General features: G+C 40.7%; 1 protein-coding gene across 1 annotated transcript in view; it reads right to left on the bottom strand.

Annotated features, from left to right (window-relative positions):
• RYR3 (ryanodine receptor 3) overlaps positions 1-15,673 on the bottom strand; it is a 473,873-nt gene that overhangs the window by 59,567 nt on the left and 398,633 nt on the right. Inside the window, exons 69-72 of the mRNA XM_049790221.1 lie at positions 9,245-9,332; positions 9,051-9,143; positions 1,803-1,973; positions 1,463-1,522 (exon numbers count right to left, since the gene is read on the bottom strand). Coding sequence (XP_049646178.1) covers positions 1,463-1,522; positions 1,803-1,973; positions 9,051-9,143; positions 9,245-9,332 — 412 coding nt within the window. The remainder of the gene's footprint in view (positions 1-1,462; positions 1,523-1,802; positions 1,974-9,050; positions 9,144-9,244; positions 9,333-15,673) is intronic.

Genomic DNA, 15,673 nt, shown 5'->3' with positions numbered 1-15,673 from the left:
TACTAGTGATACATGTTTTCTTTCATACTTTGCTTATTTTAAGTAGGGGTTTCATTTATTCAAATATAGGAAGTAGAGGCTCTCCACTTGGTTTCATAGTTTCCTTTACAGGTCTCACTGGTTGAGGCTAATTGTATGAAGCTCTCTCTGCATTTCTGTGAGTTTGGGTCTCTGGGCCCATACTCTTTCTTTAAGGCTATTAAAAATTCTGGCCCCTTTGATGCACTTATGATCCAGAGAACTCCATCAGCTTCCCCAACTGCATGAACTTCTTCACATTCCTATGTTTTAAAAGGGTTTATTTTGGTGGGGAGTGGACCACACCCAGATATGCTCGGGCTTTACTTGCAGCTCTGTGTTCAGGGCTCACTCCTGCTTATAACTCAGGATTGAACCATGTTCATGTTCTGCTGCATGCAAAGCAAGTGTCTTACTAGCTGTAATAGCTCTTCAGTCCCTACACTATCTATTTTGCTGACCCCTAGAGGTAGCTTTCTCGCTCTCTTTGTCCCCTTCCCTCTCTCCTTCCTCCCTCCCTTCCTCCTCTCTTTCTTCCCCCTCTTTTTTCCCTCTCTTTCCCCTACCTATGTCTCTGGGATTCTTTTTACTGTCTTTTTGTAGTATTTTTTGGTCACTATTGTTATATATTTGGGGTAAAAGGAGAGGTTACTTGTGTCTGCTTAGTCTTCTATTTTAACATCTGGAGAAAGAGCTGTTCAAAGATCTGGAGAAAATCTCTAGTAACCTTTATATATTATATACATATATATACATAGATATGAATGTGTATTTTTATGATACCAACTAAGATATGAACTAATTTTGTTTCAAAAATCTCTCTAGAGTAAGTGGTCAAATTACTTCCAAGTGTCCCTTTCAGGCCAGGCAAGTCTCAGGTTAGTACAGATAGTCCTCGCTTAACCTGTTCAGCGACTGCTCACCCTATCTACTTTACTAACTTTAGGTTCTGTAATGCATCACAGTACTGTGTGTAAATGACACAACCTATGCAAATTAAAACACGTGGAAGTTTTCAGTTTGATCTTTCTTGTTATTTTATGTATTCAGAATACTGTATTGTCAAGTACTATGCATACACTGTACTACCGTATACAGTACATGCAGTTCCTCACTTAACGACCAATTCGCTTCATGACCAAGTCATTGAAACAGAACTTGGTCGTTAAGTGAGAAATATCTGTATAGTTCTGAGATTCTCAGAGCTAATCTAACCCCCTATTATGTGGGGGCAAGGCAGGCCTTACCAGGCACCTCTTTGCCATGGCAGATAAAAGAAAAATGCAAGGCAAAGAACAAAACAAGAATCAAGGGTAGAGAACAAACCCTACTAATGCAGCAGCAGTAGACTGATACTATTTTTAGGACACAGGAAAAGGAAAAAAAAAGCAAATGAAGTAGGAAGATGTCTTGACCATCAATCCTCTCTCTCTGGTGGCCTCACCTTTTCCTGCAAGTGCAAGTTATTCCGTAAATGCTCCTTGACCTCTTCATCTGTGTCTCTCTGTGAAAAAGAAAGATTCAGCTTCATTATTGACATTGCTGGAAATGTGCAACGGGGTACACAGATGCATGGAGAGTTCGGGGCTAGTTTTGCTGGGATCTATGTCCCAAGAAACAAAGAAATGACAGACTTGTCCCCAAATGCTTAAAGTGGGGCTGTGTTGTGCCTATGCATGTTCCTAACCACTCCAGTCCTCCACTGCAGGAAGACTGAGCCGTCCTGACCCTGGCACCAGTCACCACCCCTATGACATGCACAGCCAGAACAGGTAATGACTTACATAACTGTATCGTGACTTTGCAAGGGAGATAAGTTCCTGGTCACCGGGGGTACACATGTTTAAACCGATGGGCAGCATCTTCTTGAGCGCAGCCACGATGAGGGAAGTCTGGATGGAATATAGGTCTCCCCGTCGCTTGGTCTTCTTCCGCTCCTGGTCCTGTCCGCCAGACTAGGAGATGAGGTTGAAATAAACAGTGGTGCAGTGAGTCTCTGAAGGACACCGCCTCCCCTCAGAGACAGCCTGCCTCGTGGGCACTCTGTGAGTACCCGCTGGGCCCTACTACGTCTCAAAGGACAGTAAAAGGAGCAACAGAGTTCAACAAAGACAATTTGGTGGCCATAAAAGACCAGGCCCGCCTTGCACACTCTGCTTGTTAGCATGCACACACAACCGTGGAGACAGACGCACATCACAGACACCTCCAGTGCCTGCTTGCTCCTGGACCACATGAATGACTAACTGGTGTTTCTCCAAAAAGACAGCATGACTTCAGGAAAGAATGGAGACTTCTGAGGCTGGGGCCGCTGGCAAACATATGACCGAGCATTTGCCAGAGAAGGATGCCCTCTTTGATCTGGGGCTGAAGCTAGTATTTTGAAGCACTGGCATCTTGCTCAGCCTTTCTGGGGAGGCAGTGCCAATTCTTACAAGAGAGATACCCAGGTAGGACTGTTTGGGGGATTGGTTACAGGGATGCTGGGCGAAACCATGAGGATGCAAGAGAATGGCAAGTCTGTCAGTTTAGTTGTTGCCTTCGCAGGTCCTCACTTATGAACTTCAGTGACACTTGAAGTGTGGAAGAGCTGGTGGGGGGGGGGCAAAACCAGATCCACAGATCACAAGGGAAGAGAAGCAGAGCTTTACTTTATGGGGTCCCCATGGAGTGTGTGCATGAACAAGGGAGTAGAGTCATGGTTTGTGACTATAGGCAGGCAAAGGAGTTGGAAGCAGACCTCTCTAAAAATAAGAATGAAAGAGACATGGAAATGCCTCTGGGATGGAGAAGAATATATTTTGAGAGACAGGAGGTTGGGTAAGAGTTGGAACTGGTCAACTTTAATTACTTGAAATTATTTTCTAAAGGACGCAAATGGTTCATAAAACTAATGCCCCCTTTCCTTTTATATGGCAACCCAACTTAGGATTGCTTGCACCTTCAAGTGGTCACATCACAGAAACCCCATCAAAGCTCCTGACATGAAAAATTTAGTCTAGGCAAAGACTAGTAGAAATTTCTACTGGTAAGTTAATTGAAGGAATCCTCCCCATGAGGGTGCAGAGACACCTTATGCTCAGTGCTCCAAAATAGTAGGACAGAGTCAGGACAGCAGTGAAAGAATCAGGGTGAAACATGGGCTTTGTGTGTGAGGCATGAGGATGGGGAGATGGAAGCTGAGAGAAGACTTCATGTGTTCCAGAGCAGAGCAGAAAGTGAGAGTTGGTTTATGTGAAGACCTTAAGAGCTGTAATTATCTTTGAGGGTCTGCTAGTTTCCTTACATGCTCTACCATCAGCAACAGGTTTCTAAAGGTGGTGCCTAATGGTAACTTAGAGTCTAAATTGTCATCTAAATTAAACTCAAGTTTTAGATCTTCTATAAAGGAAAAGAGCTAGTTTTGTGGACATAAATGGGGAGGAATTGTGCATATGAACATGTAGAATGAAAATAGGAATATGTATTTTCTAGCGGAATAAGTATGAAAAATGTACAACGTAAATAATTTCTTGTTCTGTGCTTTGGCCAGTCTTGAGCTGTTCAAAGAGTAAATGGTATATTTAAAACATGATTATAATGTTTTTATTAAACAAAACATTTCTTTTTTTTTTTTTTTTTTTTTTGGTTTTTGGGCCACACCCAGCGGTGCTCAGGGGTTACTCCTGGCTGTCTGCTCAGAAATAGCTCCTGGCAGGCATGGGGGACCACATGGGACACCGGGATTCGAACCAACCACCTTAGGTCCTGGATCGGCTGCTTGCAAGGCAAACATCGCTGTGCTATCTCTCCGGGCCCTAAACAAAACATTTCTAATCCAACAACTGAGATGTGAACAAGTCTGCTTGATAAGTGATGGATGTTCTTGATATCAGCATGAAACTGATGGATAACAAGATGGATGTTCAGGAAAGTAAGTGATTCTTTCCAATGTCACATGTTAAGTATGTGCCAATATCCAGACTAAAATCTGCACCATTTCCCATTTCTGATGAGAGCTGCCTGCAGCCTCCTTCCTGCACCTCACTTTCTCTGTCACATATCAAAGACATATTATAGAGAGGTATTTCCAACACATAACTTATATGGGTAACTTGAATCTTCTCCCAAGGTTTGTTTTGAATCCTGGATTTTAGTCCTTAGAAAACCCTGTCACAGGAGCCTTCCCCAGGAGGGAGAGCAAATTTCATGTGACAGGGTGGGAACCACTGGAAGCAAATAGGAATCTGACCCCATGTGGCACAGCACTCTCCTGAATTCCTAAGCCCTGCTGGCCTCCCTATTTCTATTGATGTGCTAGCTGCAGAGTGGGCAGTTGGGAAAGGCAGCAGAAACAGCAAGGAAACCTGTGTTAGGGTGAAGGTTGGCTGGTTTTTCTATCCAAGGGTGGGTAGGCATACATTTACTCTTTGACAGGCAGTTGTCAACCCTGGATCAGTCATGGGGTTCTTTAGGTAAGAAAATACATTTTGTATTACCCCCATGGTGATCACAGTGCAAAGGGGAGTCAGAGCTTGGAACCTCTACTACTAGGACAGAAAAGACACATCATGCATGACCTGTACCTTTACTTGCATGGCCTGTGTGGAAAGACAAAAGAAAAGAAACAAGACGAGTCAGTAAAAGCAGGGGTCCAAGGCTTTAGGTAACACGCATTAGTCATAGTTGCTAGCCCCTTTTCTCATCCAACACATCAGAAACTCGACCATTCTGGAAGCCAATCAATTGAGCATGGCATGGAGAGTGAGTGGAAGATTAGAATGGAGGTTAATTTGATCTTGGTGACTTTTGCCCAAGCAGTGCATCCTTGGGGCAAGGTAATCCCAGAATCTGGCCTTCATAGTGTGGACATCTAGGTGGTCTTTAGATTGGATCACCCAGAAAGACTCTTTAGGTCTGAAGTCTTTCTCTTTCCCACCTTCCTTTCATCTGGAAGGGCTGCTGATAATCTGTCATGTAACAAAGATTCTATTTTTGCCCCCTTTCTTCCACCCACCACATTATTATATCCCAGAGAAGTTGTGATTACAAAGAGGGAGAACCAAGCTAAGAGGCAGGTTTGTACTTGTACTAAAAGGTTTACAAAAAAAAATGGAAAGTACTTAAAGACTATCTCGAATAGGTTGAAGTCAAAGATGTGCATTTCTTCTTTTTTGCTGTGATCTTAAAATATAGCTTAAAGCAAAGGCTCTTACACATGATGAAATCTAATTTGATTATATTCTTCACAGATTGCTGACACATAATACTAGACGGGCTTGTTCAGGCTTTGTTCTAAACAAAGCCAAACATGAGTCATGAGAAGTTGTCCCCAAGGAGAAGGTTGGTGAGCCACAGAGAGGTCAAGCCAATATTAGTTGCTAAAGGAAAAGGTAAATTTCCAGAAACCAGTTTAAGATTGAGAGAAATAAGGAGAGGGAAAGAAGGTGGGGAAAGAAAGGAAAAGGTGATGGTAGGGGAGGCAGGGAGACAGAGAGGGGGAGAAAATACAGAAGTGGAGAGGTAGAGAGAGATTGAGAGACAGGGAGAAACAGATCAAGAGATGAAAGATTGAAAGAGAGAGCTGGAGATGAGAACACATAAGCTACATACATGCAAACACAAAGGGAATAAATGAAAGTGGGAAAAACTGTGAGTAGCAGAAATGAGCGATGAGTGTGAGCAACAGGGTGCATTGGAGAAAGAAGAAAACTTAGACATGTACTTCTAAATTTCTGTAATTCTTTTTTTTTTTTTTGGTTTTGGGGTCACACCCAGCAGTGCTCAGGGGTTCCTCCTGGTTCTATGCTCAGAGATCGCTCCTGGCAGTCTCGGGGGACCATATGGGATGCCGGGATTCGAACCACTGACCTTCTGCATGAAAGGCAAATGCCTTACCTCCATGCTATCTCTCTGGCCCCAATTTCTGTAATTCTTCTTCTTTTTTTTTTTTTTTTTGGTTTTTGGGTCACACCCGATGGTGCTCAGGGGTTACTCCTGGCTGTCTGCTCAGAAATAGCTCCTGGCAGGCACGGGGGATCACATGGGACACCGGGATTTGAACCAACCACCTTTGGTCCTGGATTGGCTGCTTGCAAGGCAAATGCCACTGTGCTCTCTCTCCCGGCCCCAATTTCTGTAATTCTTAAAAAAAAAAAAAACCACCAAGGTTCTTCCTAAGCACTCCCCTGTCCTTTTCCAGTATACTAAACCCCTACTCCGCTTTAATCAATGACACAACTCTACAATTTCCTACATCACAATTATTTTATTATTTATAAACTTGGTCAAGGAACTGGCATTTCTTGGGCTAAATATGTTCTAACTTACCATTGCCCTCCGAGGAAGCTGCTGCCATTTTTCCAGAAAACAAAACAAGTTTTAAAAACAAAACAAAAAATATTTTCTCAGCTTAGTTATGTATAGCTTAACACATATTTTCAAACCGGTGTCATATAAGCGAAATATACAATGAGCACTCCAAAAATATAGACAGTAGCTGCCAGAAAAACAACACATCTTTGAAGTGACCTTCAGTAAATCAAGTTTCAACAGTGTGGCCCACTGTATATTTTTTTCTCTGCTCTCTTTCCATTGGCAAGTGCAGTATGTGGGGGTTGTACATGCAGCATTCCAGGATTTATACCTGTGCAATGGCTGTCATATGAAGGTCAATTTCATTGATACAAAACAGAATTTAATTAAAAGTGGAGATTAAAGCGAGCACAGGTGACAGCTAGCCATTCAGATCTGGTAGGAAAGAGCAACTCTAATTTCAAAGAGGCCAAGGCAAGGAGAAAATCCACTGATAATAAAAGAGAACAGCTTGCCCCTGGCCTCTCAATGAGTTTCAACATCCCCAAACCACCAGAATAGCTCTGGGTTCTTATTGACGGGAGGCTTGGTATTTCTGTCTAAATTTATGTACTCCCTTTATATAATATCATTCTAGCCTGCAAGTTGATTTTAAAACTGATTTTTAAACAAAGCATCCTTGTAGATATGGGAGAAGTCAAGGAATAAGCTCAGGTTCATTTCATAGACTGATAAATTGGGACCCAATGGATAAATAATGCAAGGTGATAGATCCAGTCAACAGTTTAACCAAGGGTAGGACTTGGCTTCCTTTCTGCCCTTTGTCCAATTTCTTACTACACTTCGTGCTTCAGTTAAAGCAATTGGAAAGTATAAATATTTGTTACCAGGAGAAGTATGGAAAATATTATGCAGTACTTAAAGTGTGTCCTTACATAGATTACTCTATAGTTTCGAACTTATTTCATGTGACTTCGGAATACAATGTCAATGGGAATGAAACAAAAGCAATTTTCTCCTCCAGTCTAAGCTCAGCAACAGGGTTGATGCGCAGATTCTAAATATGACCTTCCTCTGACAAAGCAAACAATCCTTTTCTTATTCAGTGATGTGAATGGGTAAAATGTCAGGTTAGTTTGTTAGTAGTTTTGAAGTGCCATTCCTTGTCACCTCATCTCTTTCCATGTATAAATATGAGTACAAGTATCTACTTATCACTGGAGGGTTGAGGTGTCCTTGCCATTTGTGGACTTGTCTGATTCATATCCTGTCTCAGTCATTTACACAGCTTTGATTCCAACTCTTGATAATTGCAGTGTATGCTAGATTTGTCAGTTCTGAGTCAATATATCTACCTCAAGCTGAAGGTAATATGGAAGCTGGAATTCAATGACATTCTCTAATTGGATGGGATCCAAGGAGAGTCTGTGATGGCTGTAAGAGAGGTCCAGAGTACGAGTCTAAAAAAATTCTACCTTGTGTTCCCATTAGGAGCAGAATATATTTTGAAAATGTTAATTTTTAACATTCAAAAATTAATGTTCGAAAAAAATAAAAATGATCTGATATACAAAAGGATTCAAAGTAAGGTTCCTTCGCATCAAGGATTCTTATTGAATTTGAAGGTCTACCCCTGCAATCTCTACTTTGTATGCATACAATTTCAACTCATAAAACTTCATCTAGAAGGATTCTATACTCTAGGAGTTAATTTTTAGCTGGTGGAAGAAGTGTTAGATATAATCGGGCTAAAAGACTGAAGAAATAGAAAGTTCCTTAGCGATGGCAGCTGACCAGAGCTAGCTTTTTTTGGGGGGGTAAAATTTGGGGTGCTGAAGTTTTCATTTTGGATGTCATACCAGCTTCTTGTCTACAGTTCCACATACACAGGCCTCTATACCAAAGAATGATTTGGAAAGATGCCCCCGCAAAGGCTGTGCTATGAATTCATGGCTGTCATCTTTCCAGAAATGATTTTCACTTCTGAGGGGCTCTCATGCACACTCCACCATCACATTCCTCAAAGGCAGCAATGAGAGATGCAGATCTCAGGTGTTCTGTCTTGATATTTGGCATACAGAGTCAAATCTCACTAGGCACGCTTCGCAGGGAAGAGTCCTAATAGCTCCAACCGACACCAAACTGAAGTGTCTTGCTTTGTGTACACCGGTGGGAGTGTGTCTGAGCATTCTCTCCAGTCAAAACAGCAAAGCCTCAAAGGGCAGAGCTGACAGGAGTAGCTGAGAGACAAGTTCCCTTCCTGTATTTTCCCCTCCCCTCCCCCTTCCTGTATTCTTACTACACTATTCACTATAAGCATTTTGTTCTTTTCTTTCTTCAAATCATACAGGTATTTGGTATGCTTGCTCTGGTTCAAACATTTTCTTCAGGAAGATGGAAAAGTGTTTGGATTTCTGAATGCACATCACATGGAAAATAAAGAGAAGGCATTAAGAGGTCTGTTCCACAGCAATAATGGATGTTCCAGAAGAGGAAAACAAGTCTTTTGTTAACACAACCAACAGCAGCCTTTGTTGTGGAGACCTCTCGAATGTCTTAAGTCTTGAAACTCAAAAAATTTTGACATACAAGCAGCTATTTATTCATAAAATGTGATGACCATGCTTATTTGAGAGCAGTTTCTCCTGGCTCATTCTCAAAGAATAACAATAAAGATTTTTTTTTTGTCCAAGAGACAATGTAGAAAAGGTCTTTGGAATTGATTTGTAAGGACTTACTTTTGACATCTTGCTTTTGCTGTCTCCAGTTAAAAATGCCAAATTATTAATTTCATTCTGAATCACAAAATTTTGCTCTTCCCTCTTGAAGTTCTAAGTGGGGTGGGAAAGAAGCAAACATTACCAGGGCCTGTTTTCTCAGGTCCGTCCCTTTTATAGCAGCTCCCAAGTCCAGCACCCACATGTGTCCTTACATGAGATTTGCACCATAGGATGAAGACCTCTGCCACCATGCGGAAGAGCTGGTCAGAATCAGCATCAGGGCTTTTGAGCCAGTTCGATCTAAATGGCAAAGTTAATAAAAATGCATAGAAATTAAGCAGTGATTAAGAGAGTCTCACCTTAAAATTATATAATAGCAGATGGATCCATCTTTCTAGATAAAATTCAATTCTTGTACAAAGGCAGTCTTCAGAGGAGAGACTATCAATATATATATATATCAATATATTCCTCACTTGCTTAGATATATTTTAATACATATATTAACATATATTAATATATGTTAATATATTAACATATAGCAATATACTCGCTATGATATTTCTAAAGGACCTACCATAATCATTTCCGTTTCACTAAAGGATTTTATTGATTATTTTTAATATTTTGTTGAAACCGTTGTTCTTCATAATTGGGTTTCTGACATGCAATATTTCAAAGGCCAATCCCACCACCCAGTGTCAACCTCCCTTCACCAATGTTCCCAGAGTGTTTCCCATGCCACTACCAAAGAATTTTAGGATTATCTCAGAAAACAGATGTCAGAAATCAATATTTCAAAAAGCCTCAAAGGTAAGTAATTTCTTTTCAAAATGTAAATTAAAAAACTAAAATTAATTTTTAAAGTTCTTTTTAAAATTAATGAATTAAGATGACATTGTTTGGGGACAGACCCCTTGAACACATGAAGATAAAAACACTAGAAAGGTCTTGGATACTCAGTTCAGACTTCACACCTTTTATTTTGAAGACTGGATTTATGAATGAATTTATAAACCCATTATATTTTTTTTCTTTCTTTTTTTTGTTTTTTTTTTGTTTTTTGTTTTTTTTGGATCACACCCAGCTGCGCTCAGGTGCTCCTTCTAGCTCTATGCTCAGAAATCGCTCCTGGCAGGCTCAGAGGGCCATATGGGATGTCGGGTTTCGAACCACCAACCTTCTGCATGCAAGGCAAACACACTACCTTCATGATATCTCTCCGGCCCCTATATTTTCTTTCTTATTTGAAATATATATATAGAGAGGGCAAATATCCCCTATGTCCTCTAAATATCTGAGAAATTTCCTAAAAGTGGGTTTTACACCTCATCCCAAACTAGGCAAGTTTAAAAAATTTCATAGCAACAATGAGAACAGTAAATCACATAATTCCCTTTTTTATAAAATTGTCTTGCCTCTTGACACTAAGTATCTCGCACATTTAAATTAAATGATATTTTGAAAAAGGGTTGGATGAGTTGATTTTTTCAAGTATCTGCACAGGAAGACATAGCAAGGAGTTAACCTGCTTTTCTTGCAGCAAATAAAATGATCTGAAACACCCAGTGTCCATTGGTGCAATAAGGGTAATAGCTGTAAGAAGTGAGTCCCCTAAGTTCCAATATATCCAACTTAATCTCATAGGCAGATTATAATCCTATATTTTTATGGAAAGAACTAGGCCAAAAAAAAAGTAAAGATTTCTGAGGCCAACACGTTTAGACTTTCTATCATCTTCTGAAATTCTTACTACATGGAATTCTGGCCCAGAGATATTCTTGTCTAATTTTTGCTTTCCTTTATCTCAAATAATTTCTTCTTGAAATGGCACACAAAATATCTACTTGGTCCTTTTCTTCAGCCTCCTTCTTTTTTTTTCCTATCAATAAAATTCTATTTTATTCAGGATGGTACAGAGTTCAGCTAAAGATTAGATTATCCAGTTTGTCTAGGGGTCAGTTACATTCTGATCAAGGAAATGTAAGTGGAAGTGGGTGGACAAACATCAAGTAGAGTCCTTTAAAAAGGAGTCAAAACTCCCTTTTGTGTCTCCCATGCTGCTCTTTTGCTGTCCTAAGAGTGGGTTTCATTTTTTTTTTTGCCCCCAAACAGGTAAGTTTAGAAAATTGCATAGCAACAATGAGAAGAGTAAATTACAGAATTTACTCTGGAACTAGAAAGCATTGTGATAAGTGAAATAAGACACAGGGAGGACAGATGATCTCACTCATTTGTAGAATATAGAGAAACAGAACAAGGAATAGACAATCTAGAATGATAACATACATTAACTTTTGATAACAGAACAGAGACCCTCAGGTGGTGGGTTTGGGGGGATCGAGAAGAAAGAGGTAGGTAAATAGTGACACAAAGAATGGTGGAGGTGAGCGCTTCGGTGGTTGTTAAGGTACATTAACTTTTAACAACAAAACCTTAAAAGTTAACACTATTGGAACCATGTTTCCTAAGCTACAATGAATGTTTCAAAATTAAGAAAGGTAAAGAAAAGACAATGATTTTAGCTCAAATCAATATATTACACAATTAAGTAATATGGAAATGGTTAATATAGATGTAGAAAGAAAAGTCAAAAGATGAGAGTCTCCCCAGGCCTTCCCTGGGTGCCAGCTCAGATGGCCACAAGTGGGTTCAGGTGGACTCAGTGGTCCTTAGGCTTCCCCCCTCCCTCCGTACTCCCTCCTTACAAGAGACCAGCTCTTGCCCGGTATAGGTTTTGGGGAGGCCTCATACCAGAGACTTTCTCCCTAGCCTGGGGAGTGCTGGGAGGCCTGGCAGGCCCCCAGCCGTCCTTGTCTTTTTCTCCTGACTCCAGGCCTTCCCTGGGTGCCACTCAGATGGCCATAAGTGGGTTCAGGTGGACTCTTAGTGGTCCTCAGGCTTCCCCCTCCCTCCGTACTCCAGGGGGGAGGTGCATGGGGAGGAGGGCAGGCAGACATCTGGCTTCCGGTTTTCTCCTTGATTTTGGAGACCAGCTCTTGCCAGGTATAGGGTTTTTCTCCTCTGGACTTCAGGCTTTACCTGGGCGCCGGTCTAGGTGGACTCTATAGGGGTCAACAGGCTTTCCCCCTACCTCTCCCTACACTAATGGGAATGCACTCTGGGAGGAGGGCGGGCCGTTCTAGCACTGGTTTATGTTGGGACAGTCACTGGAAATTTTTTCTCCTTGTTTTCATATTAATAGTATTGTATGCATATATTTTATATATCCATAATATCCATCTTGTATTGGGACCTTGATATTGCCCTACAAAGCTCATTTCTAATATTTTACTGCCTCAGTCCCAACCCTTACTTCCCCCCATCTTTCCATGTAGGTGCAGCTAATGACATGAAGCTCACCACATAGAGTGATAAGTGCAGTTAGAGAAATAACTACACTGAAAACTATCATAACAATGTGAATGAATGAGGGAAAAAGAAAGCCTGTCTCAAGTACAGGTGTGGAATGTGGGTGGGGAGGAGGGAGATCTGGGAAACTGGTGGTGGGAATCCTGCACTGGTGAAGGGGGGGTGTTCTTTACATGACTGTAATCATACAACTACAATTATATTTGTAATCATGGTGTTTAAATAAAGATAATTAAAAAAAAAGATGAGAGTCTCCAATGAAGGGCAATCAGATTGGCCCTGGATAACTTTGGACTAGTTTTATGAATAAGATTCAATTTGTGTTTTTTTCTTGGTTTTTGGGCCACACCCAGTGATGCTCAGGGATTACTTCTGGCTCTGCTCTCAGAAATCGCTCCTACTTGGGGGACCATATGGGACACTGGGGAATCGAACTGCTCCTTCAGTCCTAGGTCAGCCACATGCAAGGCAAATGCCCTACCACTGTGCAATCGCTCTAATTTATTGGAGCCACTATAATGTCTATAATGTTCATTGCTAGCAAACAAACACAGTCCAAACTTGAGACTTGAGATTAGTACCGCTTTTTTTTTTTTGAGTTATTTCATGTTGATTTTTCCGTATCACTTCTTCAAGTGTCACATTTTATTAGACATGCAAGCTGTTCATTCTTCAGTACTTTGGTTTCCATGAGCATTCACACAATATTCTGAGTATATAAGGGGGCACGTGCTTTACTGCCAAGGAAAAGTACAAGCACAAGGAGTCCAAGTAACAGGATCCTCAAAACAGCATTCCAGCGAACATTTCCACTCAAGAGAAAAAAGATGGGTCCAGAGAGCACAGTGGTAGGGCGTTTGTCTTGCTTGCGGCTGACCCAGGAGGGACCTGATTCAATTCCCGGCATCCCAGATGGTCCCCCAGCCTGCCAGCAGTGATTTCTGAGTGTAGAGCCAGGAGTAAGCCCTGAGTGCCGCTGGGTGTGGTCCAGAAACCAACCACTCAATCAATCAATCAATCAATTTTAAAAGAAAAGGAGTAAGAAGAGCATCCAGAGGAAGAACATTTTGAACACTTTGCTTTGATGTTGAATGCAGCTTTAGCTGAATGCATTTTTTATTTTACTCTTGTAAACAGAATATCTTTAGCTCTACTGAGGTCCTTTCTTCTGTTTTACAGTGGCAGCTGTGTATGAAGAAGAGCTCATCAAATACTTTCCTCTGAACACACCATCTTTGAAACCCAGGAAACATAAGATGTACAGGAGAATGGAAGCTCCTGACCTGAGGAAACTCTCTTACTTACAACCTTCCTACCCACAAAGGAGGTCACCAGGTCTCTCCCAGGCTCCCATTCTTCCTTGCAATTTGGCATCTTGCTCTATTTTCAGATACTTGGCCCTTTCAGAAGTACTTCACTGATCTGTGGGTCTCTTTTCTTATATGCACAATTGACTGCAAAAAGGCAGATGCAATATGCAAGACTAGTGTGGGTAGCAGGTTGGATTTAGAATGTTGATTGGTGGGGCTGAGAGTGGGAGCAACCTAAGTAGCTGAAATGATAGATTATATTATCAGAAAAAGGAAATGAGAAAACTATGGGTATGATATGAATAAAAACAGTTAGATTCTTGTCTTTCAAACAAACAAACAAACAAAATCAGTCATCAGATTTTGAAAAAGTGAAGGCACATTTTCAGAAAAAGGAAGTGAGGAAACTATGGGTAATGATATGAAATAAAACAGATTCATGTCTTTCAAACAAACTAACAAACAAACAAACAAAAAGCCAAAAAATCCAGTCATCAGATTTTGAAAAAGTAAAGGCAAATTTCACAGTTCATGATCAGGTTAAAAAAAACATATTTTGTTAGAGCTCACCCAGGGACACCAAAAAACAAAAAACAAAAAAAACAAAAAAAAAAACACAAAAAACAAAGAACATATTTCAGTCTTGTTCCAAAGCAGTCTGATGATGTCACAGTCTAGGGAAGTAATCACTTTCCCTACATTGTTCCCCAACAATTTAGGACAGGTTTTTTTTTTAAAAATATATATACAAATTAAAGTTGTCCCCTTGGAACTATGCTCATGTGTTTCCCTTACAGAAAGTAAGCAGCTTCTGTTGCTTTTGGAGAGACTTGCTTAATACAGGTTGATGTCTGTCTCCTGAAACAAGAAAAGAGGAATTGACTTTTTTTGACTTTTTTGGGCCACACCCAGTGATACTTGGGGTTTACTCCTGGGTGTGTTCGAGAGGAATCATATAGGATGCCGAGGATCAAATTGGCCACATGCAAGTCAAGTACCCTACCTGCTGGACTGTTACCCTGAGCATGGAGATAGGGATTGAATTTGCCCTGTTTCGATTACATCAAACTCAAAGCTCTCCTAATTTTGGGCCAGCTCCATGCTGAACACTGACCAACAGAAACTTCTCTTCATAAGTGTTCCAGATGTGAAGAAGCTTGACATGTTGCCACAACACAGCCGAGGGAAGTACAAAGGTTTACTAGGATGAGGTCAAGCCAAGAAGATAATAGGAGAATATGGCCTTTTCAATATTTAAACAGCTGCCACAAGAGATATTGGAGTCATTATGTGCAGCACTAAAGGGCAAAATCAGAACTAATGGGTAATGAGTTGCAGACTTTAACTCAAAAGGGTTCAGAATGAAACTAAGTTGGGAGTGAATGCATGATATGCTGTTGTCAGGCATCTAACTGAGGCGGAGAATCAGAGACATGAAACACAATGCGAGGTCGTATGACTGAAATGCAATCATGAACAATTTTGTAACCACGATGCTTAAATAAAGTAATCATATTAAAAAAAAGAAAAAGAAATGCAATGCTAAGAAAAAGAAAGGGAGGTATTTATTCTTCCAGAGATAAAAATAGATAACCTCTGATATTCCTGCCAACTTTACAATGCCATCATTGGAAACCAGCTAATTTTGAGGTGTGAAGAAAGGTAATGAAGAAGGTAAATGCACAGACTGGGAGGAAGTATTTCTAAACCAAGCTCACCTGATCATGATGCTTCCTAATTGTCAAATAGGAGGAACGAATGAATTAATGATGATCTCAAAGACTCTCTGACATTGCCATTTTTAGCGACTGTCAGACAACACATTCTCTGGGGTCTTGATCAGCAACAGTGACAAATGCAACTAGAGAGCTATTCCAGGATCAAACTTACTCTATGCTGCCCTTTCAGTGATCACCTCAAACTGAAAATTCTTTCTCTAAACTGGTAATACCAATTACA

This window comes from Suncus etruscus, chromosome 16 (assembly GCF_024139225.1).
Source record: "Suncus etruscus isolate mSunEtr1 chromosome 16, mSunEtr1.pri.cur, whole genome shotgun sequence".
Classification (NCBI taxonomy): domain Eukaryota; kingdom Metazoa; phylum Chordata; class Mammalia; order Eulipotyphla; family Soricidae; genus Suncus; species Suncus etruscus.
Note: the sequence above shows the minus strand (reverse complement) of the source record. Positions and strands in the feature narration are given on the sequence as shown.